This window comes from Colias eurytheme, chromosome 32, assembly GCF_061535395.1.
Source record: "Colias eurytheme isolate Ceu_HAF_F1 chromosome 32, ilColEury1 Martin Lab GWU primary, whole genome shotgun sequence".
NCBI classification, from domain to species: Eukaryota; Metazoa; Arthropoda; class Insecta; order Lepidoptera; family Pieridae; genus Colias; species Colias eurytheme.
The window spans coordinates 6,095,572-6,110,950 of record NC_143011.1 but is presented as its reverse complement, the minus strand read 5'-3'; the positions used below and the strand labels follow the sequence as shown (position 1 = coordinate 6,110,950).

Here is a 15,379-nt window from a genome sequence, read left to right as displayed (position 1 = left end):
AGGACGCATGATTGTCGGTATGGCTGTATAGGAGATAACTTGAGTTTATTAAAATGAAAAACGATTAAGAATATTGATTCTGTTGGATGAGTAATAGTTCAGTTCAGGTTTCACTTTTTTTTACTGTTGAGCTATTGAATCCTGTAAACACCAATAATCACTTTGAAAAGACAGATTTTGTTTATACTATGTTCGGGTAACTTCACCTTGTTAATATATTGAGGATGCCTGAGGGCCAAGTACCACTTGAAGTTGGTTAGTGTTTGAAATTTGAGTTTGAGTTGAGTGGTAGCGATGAATCTTAGTTCGTTTGGTCAGAGAGTGCCAGTAGTCATTTCGTAGCCGTAGTCCGTTGAAATCGGTGTCTGCTATTAGGAGCTATGGCTGCTTATAGTGAACCGTGGATACGCGGTATTACCGTAGTCCGTTTGAAACCGGCGTCTGCTATTAGGAGTACAGATAGCTGCTTATAGTAAACCGTGGATACGCGGTGCGCGGGTGACGCTGGCGGAGGTTGGGTCTTGTAGAGACCATTGGAATATGGGAGTCCGTGGGACTCGGCATTCGGAGGAATGCGTGTGGAACAAACATGAGGTTTGTTGTGGGGCTTAGTGAAAAGCCAGAGTTTGCATTCGGAGGAATGCGTGTGTGTTGTTGGGCTTAGTGAAAAGCCAGAGTTTGCATTCGGAGGAATGCGTGTGTGTTGTTGGGCTTAGTGAAAAGCCAGAGTTGGTATTCGGTGGAATGCGTGTGTGATGTTGGGCTTAGTGAAAAGCCAGAGTTGGCATTCGGTGGAATGCGTGCGTGATGATGGGCTTAGTGAAAAGCCACAGGACTCGGATAAGATTCATGCTCTAGTTTTTTTGTGATACTTTAATAATAAAACATCTGCTGATGACAATAGCAGTGAAAGTGGTATTTGGTTGCTTAAGCGTTATTTTCTTTTAGTAGTTAGTAGTTCATAAATTTAATCGAAATGATCAGGATTCAATGTTTCATTACTTTAATCAAAATGGTTAATTTCAAAGGGTTGAAGTTGGAAATTATTTTAAGGTATTCAAATTAAGAAAAAAACCTGTTTTCATATGAACTTAAATTTTGTATTATGAGATTCTTTGCTATAGGACGTTTCTTGTACAAATTTCATGATTCTGTGTTCACAAGAAATATCCTGAAGGTATTGATTCCTCGTGTCCCCTGCGAATGTCGAAAACTACTATCTTTTGATCGACTGTTATAACTTTTCAAAGCTTAACGGGACGATGGTATGCGATATGAATTTCAAAGGTCTTGATAGATAGACTGATAGACGTACGGACAACTAAGTGATCTTAAGGATTTAGTTTTTTTCAGTTTTGTGGTTTAAAAGCCTAAAAATTAAATATCCGAGTTTAATTGTAAAAATTTGTCAGGATTGGCCGAAGAGCATGTACTGTGCGAGATGTTTTCTGTGTTACAGCACCCACAAACACGAGGACGTGTTCAGCGCAGGATGGCCGTGTCGGAGACGGTCAATAGCGCGGATGTAAAACGACTCTAAGCACGAGTTCCGGGAGGTGGCAGCACAGTGAAGTTGGCGGCTTACTTCATGCTTGTACCGGGTCGAGCCCGTGAAGGCTCGCCCTCGGGACGGCACTTCACATTCGAACATCGAAGAGTTCGGATCTTCCACTACTAGGAACTGTTAACCTTTTCTTTGCTAGTGTTTAATTTAAATGTGTAACGTAACGGTTATTAAAAGTGATTGTATTTAAAGTGATTGTATTAAAATGACTGTATTGTAAAACTGACATGATTAAAAAGAGCAACTATAGAGTTTCTTGCCGGTTCTTCTCTGTAGATACTGCTTTCCGAATCGGTGGTAAATAAAGAAATGATTGAGTTTGAGGTGTTTCTTTGCTCGATTACCCAACGCAACGCCCACAGCTTGAAAATAGATTCACAATCTACATCTTGCTCCGACATCAGAATTGGGATCAAATCGAGCAAATGAGAAAACACGTGACGATAACCTCGATACGATATACGATAACCTGATTAAAAGTCAAAGCGCCGCAACCACGTGGCACTTCGATCCAGTTTCAACGGGAACAGCAAGAAGTCGGAAGCGAGCATCATCGTATCATCGAGAGCAGCGCCGTGTCATGTCGTGCACCGTGCCATCGCGTCGAGCATCCGGCTTCGAGCATCATGCGTCGAGCGTCGAGCATCATGCGTCGAGCGTCATGCGTTGCGCCATGTGGTGCATTACGCATCCATACTGAGCGCCGCGGCACCAAGCTGGGCTCCGCGACACCACGCCAGGTGTTGCACATCCACGCCAGGCACCGCAATACCACGCCGGGCGTCGCGCTACCATCACTACCATCAACACGTCGAGCCTGAGATCACCGGAACCAGAGCGACGTGTCGACGTGTCGTGCAACTATCCTTCAATCTCATACAAAACCGGTCAGTAGATAACATTCCACTTTGAGTGTACAGTAAGATAAGGAAAGTAGGTTTTCAAAATGTAGTAACTTCAAGCAACTTATTCGAAAGAAAAAGAAATTTATTGCCAAAAACATTAGTTACAAAATTTATTTTAAAATTAATTGAGGAAAATGGTCACAGCCTCGGCAAAATGCTGCACAAAAACAGCGCTAATTTACAGGCTGTACCGAATGTAATGATTACAGATTTTGTTAAAAGTTGTAACCTACAAGACCAGTGTATAGTTTTATCTTATTGCATTACATTTAACTCAACTTATTTACGCAGTGATAAATTAACAGTACCTATTTCACTTATTCAGGGACGGGTTTACATTAGTAGGTAATTCACGTAATTTTAAAAAATACTTTGTGGCGTAAGCACTGCCATCAAGATAAATTAAGTAACGAATTGCTTTAATGTTTGTTATTTTGTGAGCTAACACTAACAAAGAAAGCACATTAATTGGTACACTGCATCCAGATCCTTCAATCGAACGTAAACAATAAACATTCACTTGTCCGTGTATCAGAACAAAAACAGTATGCGAATTACTTTCAAATTAGTTTCTTAACTACCCGCGTTAGTTTCTTGACTACCCGCATTAATTTCTTAAACTACCTGCGTTAGTTTTTTAGGCTATAACCCTTGACAAATAGCAATTAATTGCTACACAAAGACAGCCTTATTGCTATTCGATTAAAAACGAAAAGTAATGCCTTAACTAGTGCATTTGAGGTTTAAAAAAAAACTTTTCGTAGGTTTTATTTAAGGTGATATTTGAGGTAATTTCTTAAAATAAAGTTGTGAACAATTCACAGTATACAGTTTTACGATATGAAGTTTTATGAAATGTTGCAGATTTAGTTTTATCGAATAAAAGGTAAATCGAGGCATTTAGTTTTGAATTTTTACAGAGAATTTATTGGGTCCTTATTTAGGCAGTTCATAATACAATGTCACAGATAATTAGCGTGTGTTCAAATAAACATCTAGCGTAAGATAAATCTTTGGAATCTACATTTGGTTTTAGTACATTAGATTGCTTTAAAATTAAGAACTATCCCATCAACGTTAGGGTACGTTAAATGTTAAGATATTAAGACTTTAAAAAAAAAAAACTGGAAATAATCTTAAGGTTAATAGCGCCTTTACAGTTTACATACTGTCGTCAGATAATGTCTGTTTAATTGAATAGAGAAAAGAAAAACCCATCCAGGTTTTCTGAAAGTTTTTGAAGTGAAACTTCTTTATCGGGGTTGGACAAAAATTTAGTGTAACATTTTTGCGTTACGCCGTAAGCGTGACATTTTTGCGTTACGCCGTACGCGTGACATTTTTGCGTTACGCCATACTCGTGACATTTTTAAGGTCATAAAGAAGTTTCACTTCTTACGTGTGTACTCTAGTACACGCATACATTTTTTTTCTTATCCCTATCACGCGTGATTTGATATATTTCTGTAAAGTTGCATATTGTAAATTATTTTTTGAAAAAATAAGGTCAAAAAGAAGTTTCATTTCTTACGTGTGTACACTAGGGTGGAGTGAAAAATATTTTTTTTCATTTTCGTTTCGGCATACCTGTAAAAAGATGTCATTATTGCTCATAAATACACATGCAAAATTATACTTTGCAGATGATACATTTAGAGGTGCCCCCAACATCATGAACTTTCAGAAATTCAAAAAATTTAGTCGAAAATCATTAAAGTTTAATTTTGACAAATTAACGCTAAATCAGATTCTGTGTTATCTCGTTGGTTGCCAACGGGAAGACACATAATACATAATATTTCAATATATAAAAAAGTGGCTATCGCTGGCTACCAGTGGCTCTGGTCGGTGGCCCGTTTGCGCCGAATCTTATTGTAGGAAACGTTGATTTTGAACAGTGCCGTTAAGGAAATAACACTAATGTTAGTAATATTTCTTAGTTATATTTTACGCGTAAATACAATTAAGATCATAATTTAATATTTTTGATGTGAGTTCTATCTATAATTCCGCTTTGTTACAGTAAAGTGTTGGAAGTCAAAATACGACAAACGACATGTTGTCCTGTATTTTGTTTGCCAGATAAGTACCCAGTGTCTCAATTACCAACTTATACTGATGCTAAGAAACTATTACTTATTTATTAGATATGAATTTAAACCTGATAAAATAACAAAATTCATGATTTATCCGAAAGATTAGCTACGGAAATATTTGATGTGTGGCGAAAAGCATCGCTTCCCACTATTAGCTTTAATAGAGTACTACAACTTATTCGACACACCATATTCGATGAATATAGACGCTTATTAAAACCTTATCAAGACCGACAAACTAACAAAAAAGAACAAGAAAAGATAACTGAAGTATTTTGTCACTCAGTACCAAAGGTTATTTGATATTTGAAGTTGCAAATGCATTTTTTTTTAATTCTCTTGTACTTGCTCAAAAAATTATGCCAAATTAACTATGTGGCAAGAATGTTAGAAAACTGAGCCTCTGACTTCTAATTTATCTGAAGAAACCTTAAAAGACATCGTGAAAAGCGGTTTGACTACGTTTCAGAATATCAAAGATTTTCTATGCCTTGCCCAGGCCGTAAAGCATATTATCAAATGTGTGACATAATTAAGCTTCAAGTGCAGTTTGCTGAGAAAGTAAACAAAATGATTTTATAATGGCAAGAGCATCAGTATCACAACTGCTAATGCCTAATTTTGAAAAAAAAAACAGCGTTATCTATACTAATATTATAATCTATACTAATATTATAAAGCTGAAGATATTGTTTGTTTGAATGCGCTAATCTCAAGAACTACTGGTCCGATTTAAAAAGTTCTTTCGGTGTTAGATAGCCCATTTATCGAGGAAGGCTATAGGCTGTATATCATTACGCTTAGATTAACAGGAGCGGTGCCACGCGGGTGAAACCGCGAGGCAACCGCAAGCGCAGCTAGTACTAAATAATTACTTATTTCTGACATTTTCATTCCTCTATAATATCATTTTCATTAATGAAATACGTTAAAACAACTAATCAGGCTATTATTTAGTGTATCACAAAGAAGTTTGTTATATAATAGACTTGGAGGCCATAAAAATACTGTGATTAAAAAATAAATCAAAGTTTGCGAAAAAATCAAATTTTTCTAATTTTCAATTGGGTTGGGGCACCTCAAAACATCAAGACAGGTAAACAATATTTTGTATGCTGAATTCACTCATTAAAAGGCACCTTTCTGTCGCTATGCCTTTTGAAAAAAATAAAAAAAAATTTCTTTCATACATTATCACTCCACCCTAGTGTACACGTACGCGTAGCACACGCACACATTTTTTTTGGTTTTTAGCTTCAAATAAGTCCTAAACGTGGAGTATTCGATAGTACCTAATCGATTTACATTGTGTGCATTTAATGTAATTTCTTGATAATTAATAGTTTTTGTGACTAGCTGCAGTTTGACATCAACTGAATACATCAATTAGGTAGTTGTACAGTAGTTGTTGAGTAGTTCATTCTTATTACGTTGAAACTAAAATTTAGCTCAGCCCTTTTGCCGTTCGATATTAGATTCACAGATGCTGCTTATAGCTGCTTATAGTATACACTTATTAATTGTTTTAAGTTGAGTTTTCAAAAGTAAACATAACGTTAAGGAATTTAGCCATATGCAAATTTGCCGATAAAAAAAAGTTTTGAAGGGTTTCTCGCGATTTTTTTTTGTAGGCAGATATTATGTTATCACATGATTACTTTAAATTCAAGTTGGTAAATATTCAGTTGAGAATAAGCTTTCACCACTTTTTGAGTGTTTTCTGCGGTTCAGTTACGAATTATTCGTTTTAAACTTTTTAAGATGTTATTTTTGTGCTGTTGTCACATTTGTTTGTTAATGATCATAACAACAAAATAAAACTGCTGTTAACATTTGAGCAAGCTGCACAGGCTAGCACAATGATAGATTTGGGAGGTATAGTTCAGTAGAGTTCTAGTTGAGTAGAGTTGTAGCATACTGATAGTTGTGTTGTCTCGTACGTTGTGAAGTAAATGTGTGTTGCGTGAAATAATATTGTGATGGTAATGTAGTTCATCGAAGGATTGTGGTGTTCTATCTGGCATGAGGTCCAGGATAGTAGATGTGTGTTCTGACCGGTCAGGAGGACCGCGGCAGTATGGTAACCCTGTAAGGTCAGTGTGGGCCGAGGCAGGATGGTAGTTATTTTGGTATCCCGAGATGAATTACCGTAGTAATGTAGTGTGAGAAATGGCGTACGGGGACGCATGATTGTCAGTATGGCTGTATAGAAGATACCTAGAGTTTTAATATTCGGTTGGATGAGTAATATTCAGTTCAGATAAGATTTCTCTTTTTTTTTAACTGTTGAGCTATTGAAATACTAAACACCAATAATCACTTTGAAAAGACAGATGTTGTTTATACAATGTTCGGGTAACTTCACTTTGTTAATATACTGAGGATGCCTGAGGGCCAAGTACCACTTGAAGTTGATTAATGTTTGAAACTTGAATTTGAGTTGAGTGATAGCGGTGAATCTTAGTTCGATTGGTCAGAGTGTGCCAGTAGTCATTTCGTAGCCGTAGTCCGTTGAAGTCGGTGTCTGCTATAAGGTGTTATGGCTGCTTATAGTAAACCGTGGATGCGCGGTATTACCGTAGTCCGTTGAAGCCGGCGTCTGCTATTAGGAGTACAGATAGCTGCTTATAGTAAACCGTGGATGCGCGGTGCGCGGGTGACGCTGGCGGAGGTTGGGTCTTGGAGAGACCATTGGAATATGGGAGTCCGTGGGACTCGGCATTCGGAGGAATGCGTGTGGAACAAACATGAGGTTTGTTGTGGGGCTTAGTGAAAAGCCAGAGTTTGCATTCGGAGGAATGCGTGTGTGTTGTTGGGCTTAGTGAAAAGCCAGAGTTGGCATTCGGTGGAATGCGTGTGTGATGATGGGCTTAGTGAAATCACATATGGCATTCGCGGCCTCAATGTATACCACCATGACATTGTGGCGTTGCCACTTTTATTATCTATATTTTATTATCTGTGGCGTTCCGAAACGGAACGCACTTGATCGAATTTTAAATTGATTCGACGATAGTGAAAATGATTCACTAGGACAATAGTTAATACGCAAAACGCAATACGCAGTTGATACGTATTTAATACCAATACTCAATGATTGTCTCCTGCTAACCTGTACAGACTAGACTCATTGTGGTGACTGGTGAAACATTGTATAGCATTAACAACATAGTACTGTATTATTGAAAGATCGATTAAAGGTTTATTTTACAATCTACGACTTTCATTATACATGGGTAACAAAACCCCATAACATATTCGGTTTTACTCCGGACAACATCTTCAGCCACCCAATCCCTTTGCTTGAAGTCCAAATCCAGCGGAGGACAATAATCGTCATTTACTAAAATTGAAGGTTTTTCGTCCTAGTATAAAAGTTGTCTGGATCCCATTTTATACTCAATCTATAGTATAATACTATAGATATCATGTGAAACGTGACTTGGAAAAAAATCATTCAAATAAATCACAAAATAAAAATTTGAAACAATTTTAAAAGTTACGAAAAGCCCAATTATACGTCAAAATGACGCACAACATCCTCTTTACAACCAAATGGCGGAATTTACATGGATGAGCCAACTATGTACTGCTAGGTCTCGACGGCTAATAAGTTGGTTCTGGATTTTGCAGCGATTCGATGGTAAATATAGAAGAGTTCATACGTCAAATTTACGTAGATTGGACTTCTAGGGTTAAATGCATAAATACGTAAATGATGTTTTGTTTTTATTATCTAATAACGATAAAAAAAACCCGTTGATTTCATTCGTTTTTCAAGCTACGTGCATAGTTTTTCCACTAAAAAGCCTCAATTGAGTCATAAAGTACACAAATTTCAAGCATAATAAGTCACATCATTTCTATAAAACCAAAACTGGCAATAATATAAGTCGTGTTGTGCGATTATGAACATAGTGCATAAGGGCATAAGTCGTTATATTGCAAAGAGTAAAAAAAAAATTATGTGAATACATTGAGTTATTCCATGAAGTACTCGTTCATAAGGCCACAACTACAAAAAAACACGAAAAAAGTATATTTCTGGGGTTGTTACAACATGTGTTCATATGTAAAAATATAGTCTAACCTCATAATTCGCACGCTGAGAACGAAAGTGACCTAATACGAAATTCGTGTTTTTTGGGAATCATCAAAAAAGTGTTCGTAATTTACAGAACTATTTACAAATCATGTCATAATTTGTTCGAATGCAAAGTTATATAAGATATTAAAGTCTGATATCATTTTAGAGGATATTATCCACCCATACAATCCATAAAAAATAAATTAAATTAAATTTAAATATTTTTTATCTTTTTTAGGGTTCCGTAGCCAAAATGGCAAAAACGGAACCCTTATAGTTTCGTCATGTCCGTCTGTCCGTCTGTCCGTCTGTCCGTCTGTCACAGCCGATTTACTCGGAAACTATAAGTACTACAGTGATGAAATTTGATGGGAATATGTGTTGTATGAACCGCTACAAAAATATGACACTAAATAGTAAAAAAAAGAATTGGGGGTGGGGCCCCCCATACATGTAACTGAGGGATGAAATTTTTTTTTTCGATGTACATACCCGTGTGGGGTATCAATGGAAAGGTCTTTTAAAATGATATAAAGTTTTCTAAAAAACATTTTTCTTAAAGTGAACGGTTTTTGAGATATCAGCTCTCAAAGTCGTAAAAAGTATGTCCCCCCCCCTCTATTTTTATAACTACGGGGTATAAAATTCTAAAAAAAATAGAGGTGATGCATGCTAATTAACTCTTTCAACGATTTTTGGTTTGATCAAAGTATCTCTTATAGTTTTTGAGATAGGTTGATTTAACTGTAATTTATTATATTTGCTGCTACGGAACCCTTTGTGCGCGAGCCCGACTCGCACTTGGCCGGTTTTATTATTTAAAAATTACCATTAGATATTGCGTCACTTTAGTACTGAAAACTTGTAACTCATCTTTGACTAGTTTGGGAATGAGTCTGTACGGTGCAACCGCACAGAGTGCAAAATCATCATTTTTGTATATCACAGCATTTTCATTTACCTACATATAGCGTTAGTTCACATTAAAACGTCGCGAGCCGCGCACGTATGTAACTCATTACAGCATAGCAATAAAATCATATTATTTAGCAGCTTAGTTTCATTAGTAGCAGCAGCATCCCAGGTGTACGAACCGTAGTCCGTACATCTTTATGGTCCTTCGAGCTTAACCGAAAGCAGGACCCATTCGCGTGTGTTAAATCGTAATTCGGGTAGTGGGAACTGCCACGTAAGTTCCAGCAGCAGCGGTGAGTCCACAGCTTTTTACCTATACTATCTATCGAAGCGAAGTAGCATTTTCATCATGGAAGATCTAGTAGCTAACCAAAACATGATCATCGAAGCGATAGAAAAACTTCAAATCAATTTTAAGAAAGACGGTGTCGAACGCAAGACCCCGGCTCATATTAATAAGCGATTAAGTGTGTTAGATTCTTACTGGCAAGAATTTCAATGCAATCATATTAAAATATGTGAATATGACGATAAATCACATGAATATTTTAGCAATAACATTTATAAGCGAACGGCCGATTTTTATCATGAAACGCGGTCTTACATAATGCGGCACTTGCCAGCGGAAAGCAAGGAAAGCCCTATAAGACCTGCAACACCTGGCTTATTGTCTCAGCCGGGAACAAGCAAGCAGCAACAGGATTTAAATCCTCAGCCATCATTTAAATCGCAAGGTACATCGAGCAAACTTGATGAATTATTCCATAAACAAGCAATTAACTTTAAGGCTTTTACAAGAACTGTAACAAGTATTGATGTTGAAAAAATATGCACTAAGTGGAAATTCGAGGATGCCCTTCAACAGTTAAATTCCCGATGGAGCGTTATTGACTCTCTTCATTGGGAAATCGACAGCATTTTGGACGGGGAAGACGTTGAATATGAGAATTCTTTCACTCGCCACGAAAGCATTTTCAATAACCTCAAAGAAGCGATAAACACAAAGCTCTGGTCAGTCTCTCACAGAGAAAATATAACACCGAAGGTTGACATTCCGATTTTCAATGGAAACTATCAGCATTGGGTATCTTTTAAAAATCTATTCAACGAAGCTGTTCATCTTAATCCTTCCTTATCAAATTCACAAAAAATGCAGTATCTGAAAAGTAAGATCAAAGGCGAGGCAGAACGCCTCATACAGCATTTATCTATAAGCTCACAAAATTATACTTCCTGTTGGGAAATATTAAATCACAGGTACGAGAATAAAAAGCTTATTTTTACATCTCATATTAATATAATTTTAGGCCTACCCAACATGCAGCAGCAATCGCTAACACAAATTAAAAACATGCACGACGCGACAAAGGAATGCCTTAATGCCATTAAAAACCTTGGTGTTGATACAAGCACGTGGGACCCGATGATCGTTCATATATTAGCGCTGAAATTAGATACCGACACTCATAACGATTACATCGAGTCATTGAAAAATCCTAGAGAGCTACCAACACTGCAAGAATTTCTAAGTTTCCTCGAGATGAAATTTACTGCATTAGAATCATCTAAGCGCAAGCAAGATCCACCTAAAACATTCCAGCACCCTCAAAAACCAACACCAGCAGCATATCCTAAAGCATTCCATAAATCGCATTTATTTAAATCATTCGCTAGCAACTATAATAATTCATCGCAAAACGGAAAAGGTATCAATTACACAACGCAAAATTGTCCAATATGCAACAATAATCATGGAATAATATATTGCAATAAATTCGCAGAATCTCAACCTAAACTGCAATTACAAACAATTACGAGGTTACAGCTATGTCAAAACTGCCTATACAATCATAATGGTAATAAGTGTTTTTCCACTAAAAGATGCCGAGTATGCAATGAGAACCATCATACTTTGGTTCATGAAGCGTTCGCACAGCGGACATCCCAAAATACAGCCAGCACAACAAGCCCCGAAAAACAACCGAATAACAGCTCTCACGTGTCTCTGGATGATACGCAGGAAATTTTATTAGCAACAGCTCAAGTTACCGTTCAAGCTGCAGATGGTACATCATTAATCATGCGTGCTCTCATAGATCAAGGATCACAGACTTCCCTTATAACCGAAAATGCAGCCCAGAGACTTGGTCTGCCGCGTCAGCATTGTAAGGGAGTGATTTTAGGTTTAGGCGCGAAAGAGAACACGTGTAAAGGCTTTATGAACATAAAAATATCTTCTCAATACAGCGATTATTCATTAAATACAGGAGTTTTTATAATGAATCATGCAGTGAATAATCTACCGAACAAATCATTCAGCAAACCAGCGTGGTCATTTATTAACGACATACAGCTAGCCGATCCAGAGTTTTATCGACGCCGACCAGTTGACTTATTGTTAGGTGCCGATGTCTATTCATCTATTATCATGGAGGGAATTATTAAGCAAAGCGAATCTATTCCTGTAGCGCAGCAAACACGCCTTGGGTGGATTTTATGCGGCAACGTAAAGTCGTTCCAATGTAACGTTGTAATGGTCGACGTGGATAGCCTTCAAAAATTTTGGTCAATCGAAGACATTAACGAAAACGTAGATATATCACAAGAGGATTATCAATGTATTCAGCAATATCAATCAACAACAACTCGTCAGTCAGATGGAAAATACGTTGTTCGTCTCCCTTTACATCCAGACGCAGATGAAAAGCTAGGTTTATCGAAAGCAAAAGCATGCGCTCAATTTTATCAATTAGAACGAAAGCTACAAAAAGACGACAATTTATTCAATAAATATAAATCATTCATAAACGAATACAAAGAATTGGGTCACATGCACTTAACAATAGCGCGTAACATGAAACCTGCCTACTACATGCCGCACCACGGTGTACATCGAGCCGATTCGAGTACTACGTCATTACGAGTTGTGTTTAATGCATCCGAAAAAACATCGACGGGTGTAAGCCTTAATGACGTCATGTATAGAGGTCCGAATTTACAGCAGGATATCTTATTATTAATTTTAAATTGGAGACAATATCCTTACGCATTTATAGCAGATATCGAAAAAATGTTTCGACAGATTTTAATTTCAAAGCAAGATCAACGTTATCAGCAAATAGTTTGGCGCGAAAATCCGAATCAACCACTCAGAGAATATACTTTGTCCACTGTTACGTATGGTACAAAAGCAGCGCCCTTTTTAGCAATGATGACGCTCAAGCAGTTAGCCAAGGACGAATGCAACCGTTACCCGATAGCAGCGAGGGTGTTAGAAGAACAATTTTACATGGATGATCTTCTTAGCGGTGCATTTGACATCATATCAGCGAAGCAATTGCAAAGAGATCTCATCGATTTACTCAAATCGGGAGGATTTAATCTCCGCAAATGGTCAGCGAATGAGTCATCATTATTAGAAGACGTTGATAAAGCAGAAAACATAGCGAGCGATACGTACAATTTTAAGCATCAGGAATCAACGAAAGCACTCGGTCTTAGTTGGAATGCCCAAAAAGACAATTTTAAGTTTATATGCAAGCTGAATCCGCTATCCGATTTAAGGCCTACGAAGCGTGAACTACTAGGAGAAATATCAAAGATATTCGATCCTCTTGGTTGGTTGGCACCAGCTGTAGTTCAACTAAAGCTATTATTTCAAAGCGTATGGTTAACTAAATTGAATTGGGATGACGTCATACCAGACAAGATTAACCTTGAATGGCGAAAATTAAGAGCAGACATAGAGAATATTGGAAATATCGAAATCCCGAGATGGATTTGTAGCGGGAGAGACGATTGCATTGAATTACACGGTTTTTGCGATGCGTCGTTGAAGGCATATGCATGCGTAGTATATGCACGGATTGTGCGTAACGATGGAACGCACATAACACTGTTAGCCGCTAAAACGAAACTTGTCCCCGTCAGCAAAACTAGCCCTTCGTCAAAGACCGACATATCGTTACCGAGACTAGAGTTAAGCGGTGCACTCTTGCTCTCGAAACTTATGACAAAGGTCAAGCAAAGTTTAAGCGATCGCGATGTAAAAGCGTTTGCGTGGTGTGACTCAACAGCTGTACTTGGATGGCTACAGGGCGAGCCCAGCCGCTGGAAGCCTTTCGTCGCAAACAGAGTGATTAAAATAACAACAACTTTACCACCACAGACTTGGCGTTATGTTAAGTCCAGCGATAATCCCGCAGATTGTGCTAGCCGTGGCATGAGCATCGCGCTTTTAGAAAAACATGACCTATGGTGGAAAGGGCCCACCTGGCTACTCAGTGATATTAAACATCAGCAACAATTAACGTATGATACTAAATTAGAAGCAAAGAAAATGTTATCAAACGTAGTTACGAAGAATAATAATATTTCAGCGAACTTTATTAGCGATTTTATAGACAAATACAGCAGTTTTACATATGCGTCACGAATATTAGCATGGATATTGCGAATATCCTCGTCCGTAACTAAACAAAATTATCTTACTATACAAGAGTTGCAAAATTCACAATTAAAAATTATAAAAGCTATACAATATTTAGAATTTCGTCAAGAAATAAATGATTTAAATAGCTTAAGTAGAGTTGATTCAAAGAGCAAGTTATTATGTCTTAATCCATTTCTAGACGAAGAAGGTTTATTAAGAGTTGGAGGTCGTCTAAAAAACAGCAACATCTCATATAACATGAAACATCCCTACATAATACCACAGAGCAGTCATCTTACAAATTTATTAATTGATTTAGCACATAAGTCAACATTCCACGGTGGAGCGAGGTTGACGAACTCTTGGCTACGTCAGCGATATTGGATACTCGGCGGAAACAGAGCGGTTAAGAAACGTTTATATAATTGTGTAATATGCAAGCGACACAGCCCGGTAAAACAACTACAAATAATGGGAGATTTACCGGGAGCAAGAACGAACCCTACAAGACCGTTTTATCACACGGGGGTTGACTTCACAGGACATGTAGACGTGAAATCAAGCAAGGGTCGCGGTATCAAAACAAGCAAAGGAACTCCTCGTCACATATACAGTGACAACGGAACGAATTTCGTAGGAGCCAGCAAAATTTTAGCGAATGAGTTTATTGACCAACAATCTATTTTAACAGAGGAATTTTTCACGGAAATTAGCGAGATGCAAATCGAGTGGCACTTCAATGCACCTTCCTGGCCTAGCGCGGGAGGACTTTGGGAAGCAGCGGTTAAAAGCCTGAAATATCATTTACGTAGAGTTCTAGGCGATCAAAAGCTAACGTACGAAGAGTTCGCCACTCTACTTTATCAGTTAGAAGCCTGTCTCAATTCGAGACCCCTATCTCCTCTATCTGAAGATCCTGATGACATAGCATATCTCACACCTTCCCACTTTTTAGCGAGCGGTCCAATTTTAACAATCATAGAAACTGAGAGAGATGAGAGAACGAGGTGGCAATTGACGCAAAAAATATTTAGTGATATTTGGAAACGGTGGCGAGCTGAATATTTAACGTCATTATCAGCCAGAAGCAAGTGGAAAACATCAAAGCCTAATATCAAGTTGAACGACATCGTGATCATACATGACGCTCTTCTACCACCAGGAAAATGGGCGTTGGGTCGTGTGATTGAATTACATCCTGGATCAGACGGCTACGTCAGAGTCGTAAGCGTAAAAACTAAGACGGGTATTATCAAGCGACCGGTTATTAAATTGTCCATTCTCCCTGTTAACAAAGAAGAAACAAATCAGCAAAAGCTACAGAATCATACCAGCAGCTTATCACCAGCAAGCACCCCGAAAAAAGCGCATTCCAATTAA

The 15,379-nt window shown here is 37.8% G+C and overlaps 1 protein-coding gene across 1 annotated transcript; it reads left to right on the top strand.

Annotated features, from left to right (window-relative positions):
- Positions 1 to 10,174: 10,174 nt before the first annotated feature.
- LOC149895244 (uncharacterized) lies at positions 10,175 to 15,379 on the top strand. Its single transcript, XM_090119210.1, has 2 exons — positions 10,175 to 13,850; positions 14,199 to 15,379. The coding sequence occupies exons 1-2, from the start codon at positions 10,175 to 10,177 to the stop codon at positions 15,377 to 15,379; spliced, it is 4,857 nt and encodes a 1,618-aa protein (XP_089975336.1).

Coding starts and splice junctions, on each gene's coding strand:
- LOC149895244 (XM_090119210.1), top strand. CDS start 10,175: ATGCGGCACTTGCCAGCGGAAAGCAAGGAAAGCCCTATAAGACCTGCA. Junction 13,851..14,198: donor AGGGCCCACCTGGCTACTCA/GTGATATTAAAC, acceptor ATCCATTTCTAG/ACGAAGAAGGTTTATTAAGA.